Here is a 26023-nt window from a genome sequence, read left to right as displayed (position 1 = left end):
CATTGTGGTAGTAGTCAACAAGTAACTTTGGGTGTTTGGGGTTTGATGAGGCAATTTGAGAAAAACCAAATTACTAGAACGCCATCGATGCAACCAATTTGGTGGAACTGCGTCCGCGCAAAGACTGGTTGCATTTCCCCACGCGTTCCAAAACGCCAAAACACGTGGCTGGGTTCTGTGATGTGATTGAAGGTTGTCGTAAATTCCGTGTATAAGTATATATATATAGAGTGGGGAGGGTTGTGTACATATGTATATATATCTCTCTAGCGTTTGTATCGTCATGTTTTTGCTTTGCTTTTTTTGTAGTTTTTTTTTTGTATATATATTTCTTTTTTTATCTCCCCACCTCTCTTGGGCTTCCCACAGGCAGGAGGAGGAGTTTCAACAGTCAAGATTCCGGTAAATAGTTTGAGTGGCTTTTTCAAATGGGAAATCTTAATAAAATTTCACTAAAAACAAACCCATACTAGAGGTAAGTAGGCAACGGAACCGACTAACCGTTTCTTTTTTTTTTTGGGAAGATTTAAATGCATCCGTTTAACAAGGGTTCCGAACAAAGTGATATGTCTTTGACATAATATGCAGCTAACAGAAATAAATCTCTTCCCTACGCGGAGTGGGGGTTCATCTAAACTAGTATTACATCTTAAATAACGGTTATTGCGATTTTAAAACCACACTCACAGATTTCGTTATGATAAATAAAGCCAGTTTTTTATGTGTGTGTGTGCTTATGTTTTGGCTCGCCAGTTTGTCCTTTGCGTGTGGCGTCTGGAGATGTGGCCACACCACACTACAACTTGGTTGAAGATATTGATATGTCTTCACAACTGATACTCATTGGTTGGATTCGATTTGTTTTAAAATGTGTGTCTGTGCACTTTTAAATGCGTTTTTGGCACGTACTTCCACACATACAACACCCATCGCCGACCTCGCCGGCAGCTTACAGATCCTGCCCGAGACGGTCGATCTCGTTCAGCATGAAATCAACGTCCGCCTCCGTGACGGCAATCGAGGAAATGATTGAGCGGAAAAAGTTCGGACGACGGTCGTCCGGCTGGTAGCCGACCATCAGCGTGCCGGACATCATCATGCGCGACTTGATGATCGGGCAGATTTTGGCCAGCTCCTGCTCCTTCTTCGCGTCGTGCGGTACGCCGCGCAGGCGCTTCGGGATGTACCAGAAGGAAACGTTCACGCACTCCGGCTCCATGATCAGGTAGAACTTGTCCGACTGCTGCTTGATGCGCTTCACCTCGTACTCGGCCAGCTCCATCAGGTGGTCCATGTGCTTGCCGAACCCTTCCGTACCCTTGGAGCGCCACTGCAGCCACAGCTTGAAGATGTCGTTGTGCCGGCCGCACTGGATCACCTTGTCGCCGGTGTCGTAGCTGATGTCGTACAGCTTGTCCGTCATGAACAGGTACTCGGCGGACATCTGGTTGCAGCTAATCAGGAGACCCTACGGGACGGTATGGGAGGAAACAGTATGTTAGAAGTTGGAATGCTTGGAGTATGTTAGGGATACATTAGAAGGGCATATGCTCCAATTACCAGAGTTAATTTGAAATGTTTAAAATTGACTATTTATACCGGATTCTAGCTTGGTAATTGAAAGACAACTTCTAGTAGTGTAGCAGCCTAAATTCATCAGAAATCCTAGAAATGTTTTGTCAGCTGTAAGCTATATGTTTTTTAAAATGAGTTTTCGAATTCAATCTGAGTTTTGGAAGATCATTAGCACTACGATGGCGTTTATGGAATGTACGTTCAAACGAACGGGTTCCTACAGTTCCGGCAACTCCAATGAGACAGTGTACTTCAATTTGAAATTGATTTTCTTCATCTCACCAGACCATGTTTCGGGCAATTCAGCACTGCCTGTGTTTTAAAAACTTGCACCATTTAAGACAACCCGTGGGCTGGAAACGGCCACAGCTGTGGTTCCCACATTGTTCGCACAAATACGGGCCTCTCCCAAACACTCTCATTCAACGGTGGCAATCAATCGTAGGAGCAAATAATGCGCCAGAACATGGTTCATCAATTTACTGCCACTTTCAAACCCCAACTCGGATGTGTTCATCGTTGGGAAAGTCGGTATCAGGGAGCAGGGATTTGGAGGGGATTACGCGACTAAAACTTCCATCATCCAGTTCCCTAGCATCTCTCTCTCTCTCCCTACACCTTCGCATATTGGGTTTGTTGGAAAAGTTGGATGAAAAACACTTTACGCAAGCAAATTGTGCTCCGCACGTAGAACGCCGGACAACGCCAACATGGATGGTGGGCAAGCACATTGCACCCAGATTGCGCCATAACGAGCGCATAACGTATTGCGCGCAAATTAAATGCGTCTGATTTACGACTGCTCGTCATATTCTTTTTTTGGGGTTTCTCTGGGTTAGTTTCAGGGCAGAACTAGTTCAATCACGGGGTGTGCATGGTAATAAAAACATGCCGGTGTACGGCGGCATCAGGCTACTTACATCCTCCTTGAAGTGAATCGTTGAACACTGCAGCAGCGCACCCATCAGCTTGTGCGGGTTCCATGTGATCGAGTCGCATCTGTGGAAGTGAGAAAGAAAAAAAAGGGTACCATTGTAATATTCCGGTGTTTTTGTTAGTCAGTTTGCTGTCCTTTTCTTATCACACCACCAGCACCACCACCACCAGGAAGGGCATGATGATTTGGGAAAGGATCCGGAGAAAAAACAGGGGGAGTAAACTGTTTAAAGAAGGGGTTCCATGCGGATGCGCCTTGCCTACGCTTTCCTCGGTGGCATTTTAGGGCGATGACAAATTTTTCACGAGCAACCACACGCACACACAGACACCCGGGGGAGTGTTTAAGAATTAATTTTATGTACACAACGGTCGCGTACGTACGATTTTTCATTTGTTAGCACAAGGGAATTTGCATGAAGTCGCTTATCGGTGTTTGAACAGAAGCGCATTGGATTGTTTATTGGAAGCATAAGGCCTTAAAGTGTACCACAAAGTTAGTCTGCGACAGTCACTTCTCGCTGGGAGTAAAAGGTTGAAATGATAACGTAAAATTATATTTAAAATAAGAGGCCCATTCTTTAAGTGAAGTCCTCAAAAGCACGCATCGGTGCTCAAATCAGTGCAGTAATCCTACATTTCAAACATTTGGACAACCTCTCGTGCTGTAGCTGAAGGTTTGTTTCACAGGTGTGTTGTGGCCATATCTCGCAGTGCCCTGGATTAAACAAGTCAGGGATTTGGCCGTTACAGGTCGCTTGAGAGCCATTATGTGAAATGCCGGTAGCGCACATAATTCACTCACTGTTTGCAGGGTTTTAAGTGCATAATCCAGGTACCATAGGAACATGGTAGCGAGTAAAGTTGTTGGTTGGAAAATAGCCTTTCTAATGGGAAATGTTTCCTGCAGGTCTTGGAAACTACATGTTATAAAACCATTGTTTTCTCTGCTTCCTTATCCTCTGTACCATATAGAATAAACAGTCTCGAGGTAATTCTAGACACTTTAATTAAACGTTAATTATTTCCCCGAGCAATTCAGTAAAGCCTTCTAATCTATTCAATTTTTACGGAATTAAATTTGCGCAAACATTTTACTAACGTTGTTCAACGTCATCTGCCCAATAATGCACACTCACACCTACCAATTGTTACCGTGATTGAGGTTGAAATTTTAAACGAAAAAAAAACAACAACAAAATCACTCAGTCTAGTTGCGGTCTACCGTGCAGTCGTGGGATTATCATAAAATTACAATTCATTCCAACACAGCATCCAACTTTCACCTTTCGTGGGATAGGGATTTCGCGGTTTGATTCGCGCACTTTCCTCGCGTCAATCTGGAAAAGCTTTTAGCCTAATGACAGTTTGAATGTCCTTGGGCGTACGACCTTTCTCTCGGATAGTATGTTAATGATTGGACAGATTTTCGATGCAAAGTGTTGTTTAACTTTGGGTGACTTTTTTCGTGAGTGGCCCTGGCAGACTTTTGATTAATTATGTAGTGCAATGGGGAAATGATGTGGCAAAGGCGTAAGTACACGAGCACACGAGTCACCACTCAGTAGTGCATGGGAAGGTTTTTGGCACAAAACTGTGTGCAAAGATACATTGTATACGAAAAGAAAAGTCGTGCCAAACTCCAAAGCCCATGTCTGGCAAGCTGTTACAGGCATAAAATCGACCCAACTCGAACCCTACGCTATGCGTTGTAGGAATTTAATTTCGTAACAATTAGTTACAGACTCCGACACCGAGTTCCGTTCCGCCTTAGACCGTACCCCTGGTAAGTCCTCGGATGTGGATGAACGCAAAACCAATAAGCATTGCCCGGGCCCATTCGGAAAGTAAGAAAGGGTCGCACAATGGATGAAGCTGCCTGCCGGATGTTGCCAGTTGTGACCATCCTGACTTTTCACGGTTTGGGTATTTTAATTTTCCTCTCTTACCGACAGATTCCTCTATATTTGTGTGTGTGTTTTCATGTTTGAAAGAGAAGTTTGACAAAAGGAAATATTAAAAAAAAATAAACGCTGGTGCTACAAGAATTAACCCTCAAGGTATTTCTAAAGTAGAAGTATTTCTAAAGCCAGCAAACGGCACACACTTGCGACTAGAATGCGCACACTAAATGCACATCCTTACAATAGTCCTAACCTGTTTCCATCAAAGCAAGCATCGCAGCGTGACGCGAGCACATCGTCACTGCCACATGGTGCCGGAAGCTAGTGAACAGGAGGGGCAGCCGACATTCAGTTTTGACAGTCGAGTGAGTGATTAAAGTCACCGGCATAATAACCTCCAAACCGACGCGCACACACGCAGCTGTAGTGAGTGTGTTTGTGGGTTGCAGCACGTGGATGCCCGGGTAAGGATAAAAATTACGTTTTTCACATTTTCCTTCTTCCATTTCCACAGAGAAGGTTGTTCTGGGGAAGGATTTTTCCTCACTGTTCATTCCCAATGTCAATTGTTTGACTTCAGTGATGCGTTCAGATTGGGGCTGTGTGCGAGAGGGAAACCAAGGCCATCTCCGTTGGAAGATTAAAGCGTCGGCTGCCTGTGTGTGTGTGTGTTGTTTCGCTAATTGCAGGCTCTTAACATGCTGGTCGGTTTTTGGATGGCAATCGATTTTATTCAAGCCACAGCATTGGAAGAGATAGAGCAAGTGCGTGTCCAAAGGCATGCCGGAAGCGGCCAACCGTTTTGCTACGTACCTTTCGATGCCGGTAAAGCGTGGATGGCGGTACTTTTTCGACAGCAGCAAACCACCACCCCAAGCGGCCTGAAAGGAAAGCAGAGTTGAAGAAGATGGAAATGCTTTAAAATTCATGCAAAGTGTCTTAAAGTTATTGTTAAACACGTAAAATCAGAAAAAAAATAATAATGAAAGGAAAACTGGTATGAAACGAAAGCAAAATGGCAAAATGAGTTCCAACGAATAATAAAAAGACACAGTTACAAAAGCACTAAAGAACACTTACATCAACGTGGAACCAGCAGTTGTACTTCTCGCAAATGTCGGCCACCGCATTGATTGGATCGAACGCACCGAGCACGGTAGTGCCGGCAGTCGCATTCACGAAGAACGGAATCTGGCCCCGTGCCTTGCGCTCCAGAATCAGCCGCTCCAGCTCGGCCGGAATCAGCCGGCCGTGCTCGTCCGACGGTACCATCACGCAGTTGTCCGTGCCGAGCCCACACACGGCCGCACATGACTTGACCGAGTAATGGCATTGGTCCGACGTGAACATGACCAACTCACCGGGCAGGGCACGTGCCCCATGCTCCTTGTAGTTCGGGAACATCTTGTGCCGGGCGGCCAGAAACGCGTACAGGTTCGAGATGGAGCCACCGGGCGCCAGGATCGAATCACCACCGTCCCAGCCAATGATCTTGCGCATCTTCGACAGCACGACGTTCTCCATCAGGATGAACACTGGGGCAATTTCGTACGTGAACATGTTGGTGTTGGCAGTTGCCGTCAGCCACTCGCCCGCCATCGACACCACGTCCAGACCGCACGACAGCTGATTGAAGAAATGGGGATGTCCTGTCAAAAAAGAAGAAGAAGAAGAAGAAGGAGAGAAAATATAGTACAACGGGAACCGGATTTTAATAGACACAAATCGGTACGAAGGGGACAGACAACCTCCTCAATCCATCAAGAGATTTGCTGCTGCCGGGAGGCTTTAGGCAGGATTTGAGAGCTTCGGGGCCATTAATTATGGGAGTAGAGTCCGCTGTTACGCGGGATGATGGAACCACTGGGCGACTAGGGCAGCCAGCAAAACAATCACCATTTCCTGCTAAATGTGGCGTAATAATCCAACCTGCCAGGCTCTGCTCCAGGATGAGTAGACGGCGTTCGGACGGAAGAAGTCGGCCTGCATCATCTGTATCATAGCAGCCTCAGGAAGCGTAGGCTCTCGGAGGCTTATGTAAATCTGCTACTCAACCACTATCGGATCGAAAACAGATGCTGGAAAATGGAATCAGTTCCGAAAAAAACCTCTACAAGGGGTAACCAAAGTGTCTGTTTATTTGTTTGGGAAAAGGATTAAATCTCACTCGGACTTCGTTGGCCCATGCGTTGCAAAAAGGCTAATCTATTGCTGTTGCATTTGCTGTTTTACAAACAAATCGGGGAGCGCAATCGGGAGGGTGGTGCTCCTAAAAGAATGTCAACAATCAACGACAAAAGCCCTCTTTCCTGAAAGGGGAGATACAGAGTGGATTACGGCGAGAGTGAATGTTAGGCAACCCTTCGACCATAATCTCGACCGCGACTACCGCACACGTTCGAATTCAATTACAGCGAGCTGTGTCTGTGTGTCTCTGCGCAAAGTTTGTGCGTACCCTGAATTCACCCCTGCTGCTGCTGATTACTATTTCATCGAGCCGCAACGAATCGATCTCCCTCGTCTTGGGATTTGGGAATGTTTTCGACGACCATTCCGACACTTCCGGGGTAGCACATCCGGTGCATGCCGGGTGTAACTTTGAGATGGGCAGATTCGATGTCCTGTAGCGTTGGAGTGTAATTCAATTGAGGAGAGATTTAGCAGCAGCAGGACAGTGGCAGAGAAGTGCAATCGATTGAGCTATTTAGTGGTTTGGAATGTGTAAGTGTTTGAGAGTGTATTGATGTATAAATTGATTGCAAATCAAGAACACTTCGGCGTACTAAAGCTGTTTTAATATTGCTTAAAATTCATTAAAAACACCCTAAAAATCTCTCATGACTTTAAACACCAAAAAGAGGTCCTCCTCTCTCTCAACAAAAACGCACACGCTCGTCATTAATTAAATGCGGTTGGAGTGCTTTTGAGGTGATAACAAAAAGCCGCAATCAATCACGCACCAACACAATAAACACGCCAATTGATCTCCATACCACACTTTGTCCCCGAGAAAACGCAAAAACACATTCTCCCACCGACTCCCGCTGGGAGAGTTTAGCCTCAAAGGATAATGGAATTAGGTGGTAATAAAATACATTCAATCTGCCAACCCAAGGACCTTCCCTTGTTGTTGGCTCAAGCCGTCTGCACGACCCGAGTAATGTTAAAAAAATAATAGCAGTAGCAGCAGAGGCAGCATCCTGAAGAATTTAATCCTCATTCATCGTACATTAACATATTTCACTCTTGCTGAAGGATGATGACTGCTGCCTTCTGCTGCTGCTGTGGTTGACATCGGCCCGTCATACGCATACGCTTGTGCGAACCCTGCCTCGAAAATTCGACTTATAACGCGCTTTTCCCTCTCGCCCTGATTTTTCCTCAGTCCCGATGCAAGGGTTTTCCCTGACGGCAAGCCGACAGTTGGTGGTACAGGAAATGTCGGCTCGCAGGCAGTTTTCTCCCTCGATCCGCTATTTATTACTGTTTATTGATCTAATCTTGGCCACGTGTCCACGTGCGATGAAAAGGTGCCTTTTGGCGGGAGCAAAAGGCGACCACGGCAAAGAAGATTACATGTATTGTTTGTGGTCGCTAGTCAAAAAAAAAGGGAACACACGAAGAAGAAACTTTATAATCACGTTCCAATTGATAGAAAGGGAGTGCTCAAACTTGTAGGAAAAGGTTTATAAATTCAATTAAAACCCATCTATGCATCTTGACTTTTCGATCCCGCTGGTAAAGCCTCTCGGCGCCTACTTCGATTGTCAACATTTTCATTCCATTATTGCTATTCGTTCACACGCCTTCCAGTGTGCTTGTGGTGGCTGTTTCCGTCTGTCATATCTTCATCATAGACAGCGTTCCCTTCCCGTTTCCCCGTCAAGGAGAAGGTGAAAAGAAATCATCCAGATTATGACTCTTGGTGGTGAGATTTATGTCCCCCTGCAGCGAAGGGGTATCGAATATCATCCGCAAATATTTTAGCTTCCTAAGTGTCGCTACTCCAACATTGCGAAGCGGGGAAAAGTAGGTCCTTATCGCACCGACCGAAAGGGGGTGGACGCTTATGTCAGGAAGCTCCGGGAGGAATGACAGGAAGTGAACACAAGAGAGCGAAAACAAGATGAACACCATACCATACACCGACCAGATAAGGTAGGTAATATCCGGTGTAATCGGATCCTTATTTTGCGATTTTTTTGGGAGTGTTTGAAGATGGAAAGCTGGTTACAGGGAAACTACGAGTGTAGAAATCACATCACCCGTACAGATAAGAGGCTTGCTAGCATGTCCCTGTACGTCTGTGGTGGTCTGAATAGTGGTCTGAAGTGGAGTTAATTGCGTCTAAATGGCCCAACTAATGAGCAAGCGTTTCCCATTGGTTAAGCACCTTTTTCACGTCACCTCCGGAAGGTATACGTTTGATAAATGATTCCACTTCCTGGCGTTACAGCTCCTTCACTGAATTCAATCTGCGTGTGGTGAAGGACACGCGTTGCTCAAGCTGTTACGTACATCTTTCGCTGCATAGGATAGTCGCCCACGGGCACTAAGACGCATTAGGTGAAACCTGTAACCATTTCGTTGAGCATGTCCAAATAAATCAAACCCCTCTCGTGAAGCTAAAACGGCCCAATTTGTTGCCCAACTTTTCCCGGGGCTTTCGGTTTGATGCTGATCCGGATTTACGTCTGTTTTCACTTATTTTCCCATTTCGCACCATTTGCACCATGGAAACCCAAAACCCGCATCAGCGCGCCATATTGGATGCCAAAGCAGTATAATCTGTGGGAGTGGGAATTGTTGGATTGTTTGTGTTTTGCCCCCAAAACGGTTCCGGATTTAATGTGTGACCTTTTTTTCTTCTACGTCCGCGTATCCTTCCCACGTCTACGCCTACCTGTCTTGACCTGGTACTTGAGCGTCATGGCACAGTCCTTCACCAGCTGTTGCAGTGTGACCGCGTCCTCGGGGATGTCCAGCGTGAGCAGCTTCTTCATGTCCTCCGGATGGTGGAAGTCAAGGATCTTCTCCTTCCGGTCGTTCTGTATGTTGACGTAGTCGACCAGCAGCTCGGCGATTTTGTTCAGGAACTCGCGCGTCTCCGCCGAATCGGACGACTGCACCACCGGGATGATGTCTTTAATGTGTATAAAAAGAGAGGGTATTTGGTAAAAGAAAAAAATACGTTTATAATTCTCTTTTCAGAAGATTTTAAGTATTTTTATGAACATTTGGCATATAGATGCAATATTTATCTTTCAATAACTTCATCAAACAATGCGACAAAGATGATATGTGTTAAATATGTATTGCTGTTCGTTTTTAGGAAAGATTCTTACCATCAACTGCCCTCAATTAAAAAAGATGGATTTCCTTGGAGATGCCGGGTATCGATCCCGGTACCTCTCACATGCTAAGCGAGCGCTCTACCATCTGAGCTACACCCCCTGGTTGAGAAGAGAGCAATTGTTTTGGTAAAATTGTCTGCCGCAGCATACTTTTTCGATCAACGCGCGCGTGAACTGGTTTAAACTCGTACAAACACACACACACCCCGCGATCCCGATTAAATGTGTCCATTATACCCCTTCCACCCTTGGGCGTGGTGGGGTGGTGGACAAACGAGTGCGTGCGTCAGCATACCTTGCACTGTGTTGGCACTGTAATCGCGCGTAATCAGACAGTCCGTTCACGTTGGTGTCGCGACGAGTGAAAGGGCCACCGTATGGTTGGGCCGGACTCAAAACACCTGAAGTTGGGTGTTTTGTGTTTATAAATAGATCAGCTCTGTACGATTAGTGGGGGGATGAAATGAAGCGAGGGTAGTTAAATTGTTTTAAAGAAATACTAGCAGCTTTAAAACATGCTTGGTTTGCTCTATATATTTATGCTCTAAATACAAAAACAGTAGACCACAAGCATCAGAGTTTCTTCGAATAATGCTGTGCCATAAACTTGCCCTCGAAAGCCAGAATAATAAATATAAATATATCCCAGGCTTCGAGCTGGCTTTAAAACTACTAGTCTCAGAAATCCTCAATTAGCAATTATTTGTGTAATAAAAACCTATCCGAGGAAGAAAAAATCCTACTACTGGCATCCGTCTGCGGCGTCCTCCAATAGCACAATATTGCAAAGCCTGGCTGACTTGGCCTAAGTGAATTGTTCTTTTGCCGTGTGCGACTCGCCCCTGCTGTGTGCCGTTGAGAGAGCATCACCACCCTGTGTAACAATTTCGTACACCATTGGAACGAGGGATTTTGATATTAAAGTTCCCATTCACATCCATCCACTCCTATCCGCTCCGCTCCGCTGTCTATCTTATTCCCCCTTTTTTCTTGCAAACAAACAATTTCACCCTCCCGTGCTCAAACGTGAACATGACGTACACAGCTATTTATTTCCCTATTTTCGTCTATCACTGCTAAAGAACGCGCTGGGAATAAGTACATTCCGAATATTCCCTTCGTCGTCGTTTGACAGCGAAAGAATGTGTGTTTCATTCGAGCAATTAGTGTTGATATCGTTTTAATTAAGGATTTCTTAGCGCCACAGTCTACCCTTGCAGTGGAGTGGAAGGATTTTTCACACACCCTCGCTCTGTCTCTACCGGAGGAGGGAAATCCTTCCCGTAACACGCAACACTTCCCCATCATCTTAAAACGCGCCCGCCTCATGCAGCCACAATATGTCTCTCTGGGGACACATCACCCTAGTCGCCCTCTACAGAGCCAGAGGATTAGATAAAAAATGAACAGTATTGACAGGTAGTGGTGGCCCAAAACAACCGGCTCGACTCGTTCGTCTCGAGCATCGCTCCCCATCGTTGGCAAAAATGGTGAAAAACGATTTTTATAGACTCTTTGGGACTAGAGGAGTGATCAGCTGCAACGGGGCCAGCCTGCCTGCCTGCCTGTGCGCGGTAAGCAGACCAATCTATCTATCCATCATTGGGCCTAATCCTGGGTGGCGAATGAATAGGAAATTGATTTTCCCTTCGCAAAGGGCAGGTTGTTGTTGTTTCACCGTCTCCCGGCATCTGTTCTAGATCCGGCTAGAATGATGATGAGGATGTTATGGCAAGTGCAGCGAACTGAGATAACCTTTTCGCTCTTGTGACCCATGAAGAAGAATAAGCTTAGCTCGCCCGTATTTTGTGGCCATTTCTTCTCCGTTTCTTTGTTCCTGAGACGTTGTGTGTGGATGTTTTTGCTGCTGTTTCTTTGGAGGCAAACGTCGCAACAAAAGGATACCGCCTTCTCTGGGGCGGTTATCATAACTTACAAGATTATGTTCGAATAATGATAAATCTATTTTGCACCTTTTCCTATTGATTTTCTCGCACTCCGCGTTTCTGAGATCGAAATTCCATTGATCTCTCCGTTGGCTGTTACACCATTGTATTTTAAGAGGGATTTTAAGCGAATTTCTACATGCTTTCAAAGGTAATACTGTTCATCGTTTGCAACACAATACAGTTCTCATTATATTATTTTCCTTTTTTTAAATTTTCCTGTGATATTGTTGTGCTCCTTTTTTACTTCTTCTTTTCTTTTCTATTCCTTTTACTTCTTTTTCCACTCCTCAGTGGAGGGAGATTTTATATTCCTTCTTTAAAAAGATAGCCTTTTTGGTTGTTAGCTATTCTAATTTGCCCAGTTGGAGATGCCGGGTATCGATCCCGGTACCTCTCACATGCTAAGCGAGCGCTCTACCATCTGAGCTACACCCCCTGGTTGAATGTGCTGCAACTTTAAGGGTAAAAATCATGCGTTTGCGCGTGTTGTTTTCGGTCACCGGTTGAACGTATGGCATTTATTTGTCGTGGCATAGCCCTTCCCTTTTATCTTTCTGCTTTACCCTTTCTCCGATTCTTCGTTTTACGTTTTCGAAGGCAGTTACCTGACTTAAGGCTTTACAGCATTCGTTTCTTGGCGATAAATTCTTATGTATGTTCATCCCATCCTTAGAAGATTTTTTACTAGCTCTAATGAACACATGCTGTGGAAAACTTTCCTAAGAATATGTTCATTCACTTTTCTTTTTCTATTGCTCCTATCTAACCCAACATCGCTATCATTTGCAAACCTCATATCAAAACCATTTATGTCTCTTTCTTCGCTTGAAGTATGATTCTTGATACCACTAACAAAAGATCCTTCGCATGAGTGGTCACTCCAGTAAACGTTTCATTTTTCCCTCCGCAAAAAGAAAGCTGTCACAACCGGATGCAATCGAGATTAGGTTGAGAGCAGGGAAGGTAGCATTTCTTAGCCCAAACTTTTCGTCCTTGCTCGCAATTCTACAAGAGCTCTCAAGATATGAGATATGCGAAATGGCAAAACAAAAACCCAATCGGTAGCACTAAGCCCGACATGTCCTGCATTTTCCTGACAGGTCTAGCGACAAGCGCATTTGCAGCGAAGTATCCCCGGTCGGCAGGCGGCTACTGGCGTTTGGCTTCTGCTGCCCGGCCCAGGTCCGGGCCACCGTTTGGTTTGGTTGCGCACGAGTGATTTCAATTATGTCTGCAACTAACGATCCGTTAAAGTGTAGATAATCGGTTTTATATCGCAAGCCAAATATTTGTGTCCCTTGCTCCCGTGCGCGCCCGCACCAGTGACACGCGTGCACCCTTGCTCCGCTGCTGTTTCACTTTTCACGCGCGCGCGACCCTCCAACACGGGATTTTCCCATTTGATGGTACCATCGTTTTCCTTCCTGAACGGTGTGCAACATGGAAGAGGAATGTAGCCATACAATGCTGCACAAGAGGGAAACTATTTTCCCAATTCCGTTTCGTTCCCTTCTTCGCTTCCTTGCTCGGAATGCTTGTGTCTGCATGTTGGTTTACCTTTTTCCCCCCCTTATGTAGAGGAACGGACAAAGAGCGCAGAGAATTTAATAAACGACCACATTCTTCAAATTCCTTTGCGCAGTTTCCCCCCACTGCAGGTTTGTTGATAAATAGCACACATACAAATTAAAACTTGTCCCACAGTTTGGACGCGGGCCACATTTTACGACCTCCGGCGTTCTTTTCAGCGTTAAAGCTGTTTTAACAACAAAAAAAGAAACCTTTTGTAAAAGTTGGTCGACATAAATCAGTCCCCTTCTTTTGCACCGTCATAGATTGGGCGCAAATAATCAAACCTCTTCCCGGAAGAGGGGAGAAAAACCTTCAAACCGATCTGTTTCCTGCCATCCTGCGCTTCAGCTTTAGTGACGTCGGAGGCTTCCCCCTTTTTTCCGTCGGATGGTCTTTTTATCTGTCGAACAGACACTTCGCAACACACACACACACAAACACACACACACACACACACACTTTGTGCTGTGGCAACCCTCCAGCAGCATGGGTAAACATTTTAATATCGCAAACATATTTCTCATTCTGTTGGCGCAATCTGTTGATGACGGGACGGAAGTAACACTTGTGACGGTAGTGCGTCAGAATTAGACAGTAGACAGGATGTGATACACGTTGATGCAGGTGTACCTTTTTGAGACTGTACTTTGTTGTGTTATTTCTGATCAAGCACGTGTAAAGTATATGTAACAGTAATGTAATGTAACCATAAGTAAAAATGTGACATTTTAAATGTCCTCAAACAAAAGCTATTCAACATCATCAGTCTTCCTGGTCCTCTGACGTAACAATCCCCAAAATTCGGTGGTGAAATTGGGTTCCATTGCTTATTTCTGTTTACAAATCCTTGAGGTCTTCTGACCTAAACTCATACACATGCGCATCGTGTGTGTGTGTGTGTGTCCCGAAGTTATGCAATCGTCCGTGACCACTCGAAAAAGGCTCTGCTTTCCTTGTTTTTTTGCCTCTGTTCCCAAACACGAAAAACATCCGATGACGTCAATGGAATATTAATTTAGGCAGCCTGATCTACTACCAAGTGAAAGAAACGATATCGATGCTACAAGATGGATCTTTGTACTTCCTGTAGAGGCGCCTCCATTCTGTAGGATCCCATGCAATTTGTACGCTGTATCAGAATGTACCAAAAAGAACCGAAAGCTCATTTCCGATTCCAATTTCAGCCACTATACTGCTTACAGCAACCCAAGGCACAAGGCGCATGAACTGCTCCAAAGATCCTGCGCGCAAGCTCCACAAAGAGCTCTGGATAGCAAAATCCCCATTTTGTATCGCCCGTCTCTGTGTGTGTATGTGTGTGCGTCCTAATGAAGGTCATCAACCGAAATGAGCCCGAGCTGGTGGAAATTAATGAAACGATCGTTAGCCAAACGAAGAGCTTAAAACGTATAACCCCCTCTACCATTTTGGTGCTTTTTATTTCCCTGCAGCTTGCAGCCATTACAGGGAGCAGAGGCCATAAAGTAGACGCTCAATAAGAGGCGCCATTTTTCAGCGTAAGTACATCGTTTGATAGGAAGCTCATTTCACAACATTGTGATCCGTTTTATTGCGAGCATGATGCTGGCATTACTGAGGAATCATTTATCGATCATTCACAAATGCGATTGTATGGCATGAATCTTTTCAAGAATATTAACATGAATGTATTAAAACTTTCTTGCTATCGCTATCATTCCCTAAGTGTTACGCAATGTCCTTGCGTTACGTAACACTTCCTGCCAAACACTTACCTTTGGCTGTGAGCTTTGCCGTTTTGTCGGACAGTTTGTACTTTTCCACGTTTATCGACGTCATTTTGCTGTCTGTTGTTTTCTGGGTCTGTTGGGGTTAGAAAAGTATATAAGTATCTTATTCTTATTAAGGAAATTAAATCCATCTTTTCATTACCTTTTGGTATGTGTTGCTACTTTACTGGAAAGTGTTTGAACTGTGGTCTTTGTGGATTCTCTCGAACTTACTGTTGGCGTCTAAATGGGTTATCTCAACGATTATGTAACAATTCTTCAACGCACAAACACACCGACACACCCACTATCACAACCTTCTGACGACAGGGAAAACAGGGTTCGATACACGGGAAAACTGTACAGGTTTTGCCTGAAGCTCACGTGGACCGTTGGCACCGAATAAGATTCGCACCCAGATTCGCGTGCTCTAAAGTTGTTACACAACCAGATGGGGCACACACCAAACCGATGGGACGCTGTATCCACAAAGGACGGATCCACAGGAGCTCAGATCTCCGCACCAAACAAAACCGTACTGTCCGACGTTCTCGCAAGCTGTGATGGCTGTGCTGGCACGGATCCACCGTCGAGCAGAGAACGAGAATTTCGCCTGTGCCAGTGCCACCCACACAGAATCCAACCTCGGCTTCGGTTTCATTACGTCATCGTTCTGGGGCATCCTAAGGATTCCCTATCCCTCCGCACGCTGTTCCCTGTGGGAAGATGGGGCTCTGTGGCCGCCATCATGGTTGGGGCGGAGCTACACCGCAGGAAAGCTACTGCTACTGCTGCTGCTGCGCAAGGATACGCAGGATATGCTTTAACGCAGGAGGGGAAAAATGAATATTTTATGTACTTTAACCACCCTCAACCCACTCACCCTGCTCGCCAGTGGATTGTGGGGGAGTTTGTGTGGGATTGTAGAATGGCTTCTACGGGGGTACGATTGTAAAACGCTTGCACAAGCATCGAAATCCATCCGAAATTCCACCCGCCAACGTGTCAACAGGATCGATTGCCCCGTCGTGGTGCCCGTGGTGTCACACACCTTTCTGACAATGTTACACAATGCGCTCTGCGTGGTGGTTGCAACGTGGTATAAATAATAAATAGTTTTACCTTGTTTTGTTCTTGTTTATTTAATGTTGTTCCCCAAAGGGTACGAAATTTATGCAAAACGGTACCTTTCCCACCGTTGGCTGGTACCATAAACTACGATGAAGTGTCTTGTTTTTTTTTGTTACAAGAGAGCCTGGTGGGACAGCTGGTTCGTACGCAAATGTACCATTTCTGAGGTTAGCTGTTTTGAAGAACCACAACCCTAATGGCCGGAAATCCTTTGCGGGTGTCGTGTCCAATTAGGCGTAGCTGATCCTAGCCAAGTGTCGTCCGATGACGTCAGACAAATGGGCAAAGTGTTTCTCGTTGCATTGGATAACTTTTGGAACATGTCGGTAAATGAAGTGAAAGAAACGTCGAAAGTACTTGTGATTCAGACAAGCAACTGTTACTCTATTTCCTTTGATTATGAAATCGTTTTAGAACAGTTTAAGCTTTTTTACTTTCACCATCAACCTTTAGATAAAGTTTTTCAGATAATAAATTTACAATCATTCCAGCACGGGACTTCAAAAAGTATCCAATAAAAAACAAAACTCCAACCGGCAAAAACAATACACTCGAAAATGCCATTTGCTGCTGCGGACGATAACGGAGACCAAACGCAATGACCGCATGTAAACGGATTACCCATTTTACGATCCACCGTCCCAGCGTCCTGCGTCAAACTGACAGCGTGTGTGAGTGTTCATTAGTGCCACGAGCACCATCATATCCTTAATCCCGGCGACAAATTAACCCATTTTCCAGGCCCAGGCATGCCACGCTTTAGTAGTAGTAAGCGACATGGAAAACGTGTCCCATAAAATCTATCTCACAGGCAGCAGCTTACCAGAGTGTGCCAGATGTTGGCGTGTTGGCGTCAGTTGCCCTCTTTCGTCTACTCCTACACAATCCCACTTGCCAATCTGACTATACAACATGGTGTTGAGGTAGACAAGTGTGGACGATATCTCCGTGGATCTGCTTCACGTGGCAAAGGACAAACGCAAAGGTTGTAAAATCGATAAAAAAAATCATCCCTCCACTTACTGTAAAACTATAAACTATGAAGTGCATCGATATGGATATCAGTGACGCAAGTGGAATAATGTGCACCTATTTCATAACGCTAGTAGAACACTCTCGCAGAAAAGAATGTGGAAAGCCAACAGTGATGAAAAAACTCGATAAGTAAAGGTAACTTATAGGGTTGTAAAAATGGTTCCCGGAGCGAAGCAATTTAGGCTATAAAATGAACATAATGTTGTAGGCAGGTGTGTCATTAGCATGAATCAATATCTTTATGATATGATCGGGAACATAAAAAGGAAAATTAAAAAAAAAGAAAAGTTCAACGAGTTCTAATTTCTTGTAGGGCTATCATGTAACTAGGTTGTGATGAACGGGATGTAATAAATATAAGATGTTTTCATGTATATACGACAATGATTTATATAATAACAAAATGGCCTGTAAAAGGTATAATAATATACTCGTGCTGTGACAATGTTGGTATTACTGAATAGGACCAAAATAGTAGAACATAAGAGTTAAAAGTGTTCTAGAGTAGTAAATACCTAAAATCGATAGCAACCAGTCACGAGCATTGGTCCTAATTTAATTTATTTCATAAGCAGTATTTAAGCTTTTCGAGGTTGATGTTCTGTTTCAATTCATCATAAGATTACCAAACAACCTGCACACTGTGATGAAATAAACTCCAACAAATTCAACCTTATCTGGTAACACCCTAGAAACATCAAACTATAAACCTTACTCCTCCTTTACACCTACAGACTGAAACTTCGTGGTAAGTCGTCGTCTTTTCCAGACTATTAAATCGGAATTGGGAGACCCTTTAGCGTACACTGAACTGTCCAGCCATAAGACTAAGCTGTTACTCTTTATTCCTCTCCAATAAACATTTGGCTCTATACCCGTAAATGTTCAATTTAACCTAAAAATTATGGTATGCTTTGTAAGAAGTTTTTCGGATCTTCTAGACTTATCAATGTTATAAGAACTTCTGAATAATCGATTGCTCATATTATCAGTTAATTGTTAACAACAAACTTGACACAGATCCAAATTCCAGATACCCCATATCATCATCATCATTCATATCATTTTAGAACCAAAATGAATGCTCTTCGCTGTAACAATCCGTTCTCATTAGCTTTTCTATACATAATTGTACAGAACTAAAGTCTACAGACATTTTCAAGGTTCAAGTTTCTAGCCCGGAACCAAGCCAGTTACATCATATTCTTTCTACAAACACAGAGACTCCAATTAAAGTACTTCAGAATGAACTGCAATTATACCCGCAGGCAAAGAGCGACGCGGTTCAGATTTATTGTGCCGCGACAAATATTGTGCTAGGTAAGTAAACTAAAAGCTTACCGCCAGCCCCACAGCTCGATAAGAAAGCTCCCCCGTAACAGCAACAACAACAACCACAAACGAGCGCGTGTGCTCCTGCTGTCCCACACCGATGTTGTTCTGTACATTGTTTTTCCCTATTCCCTATGCCATATGCTCCGGCACTTGACAGCAGCAGGGCCCCGTCAGCGGACCCACGCCCGCGACCTTAGCAAGGAAGATAATCAACAAACACCTACGACACGGTTTTCTGTATCGCAAACGCTTTACACCGCCTTCGTCTCCCACTCGTCGCAGGGGCTGATAATTGATCCCGGAACGCGATAGATCGATACCGGAACGCGGGATTTGGCGGGACGCACGGTGGCCAATTATCGACGGTATCGCTGTAACACGCTGATAAAGCAATTTGAAGGAGCCATCGTAATCCGCAGAGGAGGTGTTCGATAGCGAATCGGGCTACAAAAATCGGCTCGCTCGCAAACGGTTCGTGCAGTGATAATTGACGTGACTGTTCGGTTGCACGCAGCGAACGGATTGATGCAAACCAAGCCCAATTTTACACCATTGGAGTATACACACAAACATATCTATATAAAAGAAGACGGAACTGTAGCAAATTGCATTACTGCAGCCAATGCTGAACCGCATTTAGTGCTTTGTGATACATTTTGCATTTAAATAACATGAAAGTGAGTTGACTACCGTTTCTCATTGCTTTGTCTTCTACGAGGCAGTAGTAGTGTCTTAAGTGTATTCATTGTTTTTTTTTATCTCTTCAACGTCTGGTGCGGAAATGAAAAAAAAACGCTAAATTATACCTTTCTGCAATACAAACACCGACCGAGATGAAAGCGCGACCATAAAAGTGGTCAGCTCCATCCATGCCCAGCCCGTGCGAGATTGACTGGACACAAAGTGGTCGCAGTACTTCAAAGCTGAGCTTGTCGTTGAGTGAAACGGCTTCAAAAAGACTTTCTCAAGGAGGGATTCTTATAAATCACTGCTTGACAAATCGTTGTTAAATCGGATAAAGCTAACCTTAGCTCAAACAGTAACAATGTAGTATGTTTGTAAAAGAGACTCGCTCTATGAGATAATACAAAGCTATCGGAATATTCTAGAACACTGCCACGAAAAACGGGCTCAGATTGGAGCTTTTCCACTGGTGACCGAACGGAAAAGTATATTTTCCATTTATTGGAGCATGTGATTTGCGGTAATGGAAAAACAAAGGCCCTTTCCCCCGGCTCCTCAACAATAGTCATCTCATTTAGTTCCGAATTCAATGGACCAAGAAGCACGAGAAAAGTTCTTCGCTCCAAACAAACACAAAAAAGTGATGATTTCCAACAGTTTGATGATTTTGTTTGTTGGTGGCAAATGAGAATTGTTCGCTTTCCCGTTTCGTTGTGTGTGTCGTACTTGGGAAGTGAGAAGAAAAAATATCGATCCTTGTTTTTATGGTGAATTCATACAAACTGTGCAAAAACGTTGGGCCAAACAGTTAGCTGGAAGAAAGTTGATCTTTCTCCTTTGCCGTTCACGGTGAACAACAACTCCATTGCACGTTGAACCTTTACCAAGTATATAAGAAACGCACCGACCACCAGCGACCACTGCCGTGGTTGTCCTAGATAATTGAATTAAATTATCCACGCCCAATCGTTGTTATCCGTTGTGTGATTTTTCCCCGCTTTTTACGCCACCCTTCCCTCGTTCTCAGCCTTTCCGTGCAACCGGTCGCCTTGTGCTGGGATTGGAGCTGGCGCTACTCCTGCTGCTGGTGTGCGGTGTAACGCATGCCCACACCGAACCGGAGCTCCCGGCGGCCGCGGCGAGTGCGCAGGTTTCACCCGGCGATGCCACGGGACTCGCAGCGGACGCAGGGCAGCATCTTCCTCCGGCGATAGACGCTAAAACGGACGACAGCGCTGGAAAAAGCGTAGTTGTGAACTGGAAGCTGGCCTGCAAACAGCTCTGCAGGTGAGTGCAGCTCGTGTGGGTTGGTAGTGTGGTACCGGTCCGTCGCTTTCTCGGGCACCATGGGAGTGAAATAGTGAGCGGACATGGCGTCTCGAGTGCAGGCAAACAGTCTGTGGCACGATTGCCGAAACTAGATAACGCAAAGTTCTGGGTGTTGATGGGAAAAGTTGAACGCCGGAGGGATGCGTGTGTGTGTGTGTGTGTCTGAAGTGTTCATGTGTGTGTATGAGTGTGTGGAAAAATGGAAAATTTTACATCTCAACGCTCTCTCTCATCCGTTTTATGTGGCTCCTCAGGCAGCAACTGTGTCAAGTGTGAAGGAAAAGCTGCAGATGATTGATGGTTTCCAATTTTACGGGCGAGGCTTTTGTGAAGTTTTACAGATTGCGTGTCAAATAGCCAAACTGATGTGATGTGAAGATTGACTCAGATCTATCATTTTGTCCCCTTTTTTTGCTTGGGCACAGATTTGCCGACGGGATTAAACGTACTGCTATGTAGAGTTATCCTTGCACGAGTGAGCCATGTGAGACGCTTCTCCAATAATGTGTTCAATTTTTTATAGACATTTTTCCAACACTTGATATGCAAGAGCAGTTGAAATAATTCACACTTCTAGACGACGTTTTTCTCTTCACCGTGTGTCACCTATTTTTCGCGTGCCCATGTTATCAGCGGTCTACTGCTTTTAACAGGCGCAATTAGGCGCAATTGCCATCAACCGGTAGCCACCACAACCATAAAGCACACACTACTGCCACACGATCGCAAACACATTCCGCCGATGGCGATAAACCCTTGGCATCTGGACGGGAGTAGCAGACGAACAGATAATCTTGTGGTGTCCCAATGACGGGACACTTTTGGCCACAGGGACCTCCCGAATAGTCCGCCATAGAGATGCTTATGTTGAGCTGATTTTATATTTAATATTTATACATTTTAATAACCCCTCTTTCCCTCTTTTCACAGTGCAGGGCTTGGCGGTCCCAGCTGCGGGTCAACATGGCTCCGCACTACCACTTCCGACTCCCCCACACTCCCGGTGGATAAGGACACGCTGGATGGGGTGTGTCCATCGCTGTGTGCCAACGGGCTAGGTAAGCTTGGTTGCTTTTCTTTCACATCCAAATGAGTATGCGTCAGTAGACTATGAGACCACGGGTCGAAAGGTCACTTCAATGACGTCAGTTAAACGCCGTAAATCAATCATCGTCTGTGTGCATCGATCCAGCAGGTTCGGCTGAACTTTAGAATGTAGATCGCGCGATAGACAAGCGCAGCTGCGTGCCGATTGTAATATCTAAATCCCTTAATTTTTTGATAATTAATCAACGCCCCTCCGACTTCGGTGGCAGTTAATTAGGTTGTTTCCCAATACGGGGATAAAGCATGATACTGCGGGGGTTTTACACTAAGCCGATATTGTTCGGGCCGACATCGCTTCGATGAAGCAGTACGTCATAGATAGGACGCATCTGGGGGGCTCGTCTCTGTGCGGTCATTTGGAGTTTAGTTATCGCCAGTGATACCAGTGTGCTGGATAACAGTATTTAGAAGATTAGAAACCGTTCATGGATGAACACGTTTGAACGAGTTCGAAATAATGAATCACCCTGTTGTGTTGTGCTGTTCAGAGTATAATAGCTTGGGTAGTTTGGTGTCATCTAATGCGACTGATAGCTTCATCTATGTAAGGATTAGTACTAGCGTGAAGCATCCTGACACGTTTAATGTTTAGTTTTCTTGCTGAACATTTACTGACGAGTCAAGAGGCTCTTACTGGGAATGGTCTTAAAGGGAGCTTTGTCTGGACTTACATTATTTAGAATAGCACATTTTTGAAATCAGTATTAAACTTATGTTTCAAACGACATTTAGTATAAGGTTATAGGTTGAAATCTAGCGAATAAGTCATTTGCCGACGGCACTTGATAGTGCTGTGCTACAAAGTCTTTTGCTACCCCTTATCAATTCGTTAATGCTTAACAACATGTCCGTCATGGGCTCAAGCCCCGTATGGACCGTGTCCTTCATATGTAGGACTGACTATCATATGGTACTATGGTACAAGCAGGCCTTGACCGACGACGGCAAAATGACCTCTTTTTCAGATGAATGTTTTACATACCTTCTAACCTCGGTTTGGTTCGTCAATATCCAGGTCGGCATTAGAAATGTTCGAAATTGGCACATGATTTAGTGCCTTCTTCTACTAATCACTTATTTCGGTGTTTGTGATAGACTGTGCGCACAACAATCATGAAATGTCAGCGTTGGCCCATTACTCTTCATCTGTCCAATTGAGTGCAGTCCTACAAAGACAAAGGCTATTTATATCCATATTCTAAGACCTGCCTATGGGAAGGTTATGTTTAACGACTGTTCTACTGGACGGACCCATATACTTCGGCCAAAAACTCTTCTGAGAACCTCTCCTATCGAGCGTGATCAACAGAGGTTTGCCTTAATGGATTAACTATGAATCACCGCTGTTGTCCTTGCTTGGGAGCTTTGCCAACTCCAAGGCTACCCAATTTTTGCTTCGTGATTATCAAAGTATTCATCAATGATAATTATGATGGCCGATAGTAGAAAATTACCCTGAAACTCGTGAACAAAAGACTGTAATGCGATGATCGTACAACTGTACTTCGAGTACCGTCGCGGTAGGTCAGTTTTTACTGACATGAGCCGAGGTGGATTAAAACATCGATCGAACGGACTTTTCAACACTTGATCGTCCAGGCGATCATAGAAACCTTTAGGAGGTTTCCCTTACTGGAAACGTTGGAGTTTAGAAGCCTTACCTTGGGAAGGGGGACATAACTAAACTCTTGAAATAAGTTTGAAGGCGAAGATTTTGGACAGCGTAATGTCCTATCTTGACAGTCCGAACGAATCTGACTTGCCACGGTTGGAATTGGTTTTATTTATACTCAAATGAAGTTAAGGGTTTCGCACATTTGGTTCCGGGTTTTATGTTGGAAAGTTAATGTTTTCACTCAGCTAGTTACGTTTGTCTTTTGTTGACAAGAACGATGGTTCTTGTCACTAAGTTCCTGTTTTGGGTTTAATGCATATGCTGTTCCTGCTTTGGTTTACATACTGTTCCTGCTTATGTTGTGTGTTTCGGTTGTTTTTGATAAGTGTGTCACATCTGTTATTTGTTTGAATGGACGGCCTGAACTCTTCCGGTTGCGTTGCTATGGTATGATCTGATTTGCTGAATGTGTTATAATGAATGTGTTACAATGGTGTGGTTTGGCTTTCCAAAGTGTGTTACAATGTGTCTATAGCTGATAGTGTGTATTATAATCAGTTTTGTATAGCAGATATGCTACAAAACATCACTGAACTGACTGACGTATCTTGTGTAGAACCGTTATGTAACACTGACATTTATTCACTGGCTACTAAGATGAGGTTGTCACATTGCAAGAATACCTTCTTTTGGTTTCCATAGCATTCGCGAAGCGTGAAATAAAATATCTGATAAAATTTATTTTCCGTTCTCTCTCACTCTCTTCCTCTCACTAGGTGTTTCCAAATGTAACTGCACCAGCTTCCGGCCGAAGGACCAGTTCAACCAGAACCTTATCTGCCAGGCGTTCTGTACCGTCGCCAGTGTGCAGCTGGCCGGCTGCAGCCGTTGCGACGGAACCGACCCCAGCCTGGGCAACTTCGGTGCATTAGAAATCGTCGAAACGACGACACCGAACTGGGACGAGCTGTGTTCGATGTTCTGCAAGATGGGCGACGGCGGAACACTGTGCAACTGTGATTTGCCGCCGTTCTTCTAATGTGCACACAACCGTGGACACACCACATACACACACAAACCCAACCCAACACAGAAGACATTACGTTCACGCTTACTTCAATTAATTTACCGCGGGGTAACCCTACCCCAATGCAGTACAAAAAAAACAAAGACGGCGTTGGATTTAATTTCGTGATTTTTTTCTTTCACAAACGACAACAGCACAACATGTGAGATACGTTTTTGGGAGGGATTTTGTGAAGAAGACCGGGTGCAAACGTTATCATTACATATCCGCAGGGTTTGCGTGACATGTGCGGCACTCCGCACCAATCTCAAGCTCGCACCGTTTATGCCAGTTTGTTTGCGTTTCAGACGTTTCAGTTCCATCCGTTCCTAAGGTCTTGCTTGAGTTTTGAATGACTAGGATAGTGGAGGAGAAAGCAGACAGTAGGATAAGGCAGTCGTCGTTCGTCTTTGAACGATCAATGACAAATATCACTCAAAAGGGCTTCCAGGTTGAGGGTGAACATACAGAGGGACGCGTCACACTACGCCAGCATCCTCACTGGTGTGGCCGTCGTGTCCAGGCTTTTGGGGGGATTAGAATAGAAGATGCGAGAAGTAAGTAGTAAACGTAGCTGTCAGTCAGAGTCAGTTAGGAGTCTGTTGATCTCTAGTTAGGATTTTGTGTTTTGGAAAGTTTTAGTCCCTTTCCGCGCATGCTATAGCGTAGCGTAAGCTGCCAGCATTTGCGCGAAACTAGCGAATGCAACAACAACAACAACAACAACGTAACGCATGTCACGCCAGTATGCATCCAGCACGCGGACATGACGTTGACTACCCTTCCATGTGTCAATTTGTTTAGGATTAAATTCTCTTACGAAAAACACCTCTGCTTTCGATAAAGCCACAGGGGTTACACGCTGAGGGCGTGAGAGATGCAGAGTGTGTGCACACAGTTTTAATTAACAATTTAAGACACGTTCGTCCGTTCAGTTCCGCAGCTGTCTGAGGCTTTCCTGCGTCCATTCAAACCCAATGTTCCTCCTCTCCCAACTCCTCAATCCTATTTAGCAGAACTCCCTCGAACGAACGAGAAATGCTGATGCTGCGAAGAGAGCTAACAAGCCGATCGACGACCATATCACATTGTAACGACTACTCATACAAAACAGTCATCATCATCATCATCCTAATCATGTGAAAAGGAGTGGAAAACGATTCGACATTACTTTGCAAAAATTTCAAGCAAGCAAACTCTTACCAGGTATTGCACAAATGCTGTGAAAGACAATAATTACCAAATACAACCCTATTTGGAAACTAGAGTAATGTGGGAGACGAAAAAAAACAATACATGCGAAGAAAGAAGAAGAAGAAGAAGAGGAAATATGCATTTACAAATATTGAAACAAAATTAAACCAAACAACAAAAAAACAGCAACCGCTTTAAAAATCACAAACACACGATATCTAAATGTTGTAACTGTTTCCCTTATTTCCGTGCCGTAACATACATATATATCTATATACACACATATACATATATGGTACGGTCCCAAAAAAAAAAACAACTAATAATCAATGTTCCAAACATACGGCCACTGCACGCTGTATGCGCTTTGTTCGGTCGTGTCAGTAAAGAGAGATCGCGAACAAAAAAAATCCTGCAAACTAACGAACATCTAACATCTCGATCTCGATCTCGTTCTCATCGGACACAGAGCCACCCAGAAGGTGGCAA

At 44.6% G+C, this 26023-nt stretch overlaps 2 protein-coding genes and 2 non-coding genes across 4 annotated transcripts; 1 reads left to right on the top strand and 3 right to left on the bottom strand.

Moving 5' to 3' along the window:
* Positions 1 to 519: 519 nt before the first annotated feature.
* Positions 520 to 15620, bottom strand: LOC121594101 (glutamate decarboxylase). The gene is made up of 7 exons (XM_041917054.1): positions 15202 to 15620; positions 15045 to 15132; positions 9319 to 9558; positions 5496 to 6064; positions 5229 to 5296; positions 2496 to 2574; positions 520 to 1468 (listed from the first exon to the last, which is right to left on the bottom strand). The coding sequence occupies exons 2-7, from the start codon at positions 15106 to 15108 to the stop codon at positions 950 to 952; spliced, it is 1539 nt and encodes a 512-aa protein (XP_041772988.1). The 5' UTR covers positions 15109 to 15132; positions 15202 to 15620; the 3' UTR covers positions 520 to 949.
* On the bottom strand, positions 9797 to 9869 carry Trnaa-agc. Its single transcript has one exon. It is a non-coding gene; the product is annotated as a tRNA-Ala (tRNA).
* Trnaa-agc lies at positions 12082 to 12154 on the bottom strand. The gene has a single exon. It is a non-coding gene; the product is annotated as a tRNA-Ala (tRNA).
* A 3397-nt stretch (positions 15621 to 19017) lies between the features above and the next one.
* On the top strand, positions 19018 to 25922 carry LOC121594103. The gene is made up of 4 exons (XM_041917056.1): positions 19018 to 19216; positions 20251 to 20510; positions 21483 to 21610; positions 24051 to 25922. Exons 1-4 carry the CDS (start codon positions 19211 to 19213, stop codon positions 24311 to 24313), a joined length of 657 nt encoding a protein of 218 aa, XP_041772990.1. The 5' UTR covers positions 19018 to 19210; the 3' UTR covers positions 24314 to 25922.
* The last annotated feature ends 101 nt before the right edge of the window (positions 25923 to 26023 follow it).

The sequence above is a fragment of the Anopheles merus genome, chromosome 2L (assembly GCF_017562075.2).
Source record: "Anopheles merus strain MAF chromosome 2L, AmerM5.1, whole genome shotgun sequence".
Lineage (NCBI taxonomy): Eukaryota > Metazoa > Arthropoda > Insecta > Diptera > Culicidae > Anopheles > Anopheles merus.
The sequence above is the reverse complement of the archived record's forward strand: the minus strand, read 5'-3'. Positions and strand labels throughout refer to the sequence as shown.

Coding starts and splice junctions, on each gene's coding strand:
- LOC121594103 (XM_041917056.1), top strand. Junction 20,511..21,482: donor GCCTGCAAACAGCTCTGCAG/GTGAGTGCAGCT, acceptor CTCTTTTCACAG/TGCAGGGCTTGGCGGTCCCA. Junction 21,611..24,050: donor GCTGTGTGCCAACGGGCTAG/GTAAGCTTGGTT, acceptor TCCTCTCACTAG/GTGTTTCCAAATGTAACTGC.
- LOC121594101 (XM_041917054.1), bottom strand. CDS start 15,108: ATGACGTCGATAAACGTGGAAAAGTACAAACTGTCCGACAAAACGGCA. Junction 6,065..9,318: donor CAAGTACCAGGTCAAGACAG/GTAGGCGTAGAC, acceptor CTTTTTTGACAG/GACATCCCCATTTCTTCAAT. Junction 2,575..5,228: donor CGCTTTACCGGCATCGAAAG/GTACGTAGCAAA, acceptor TCACTTCCACAG/ATGCGACTCGATCACATGGA.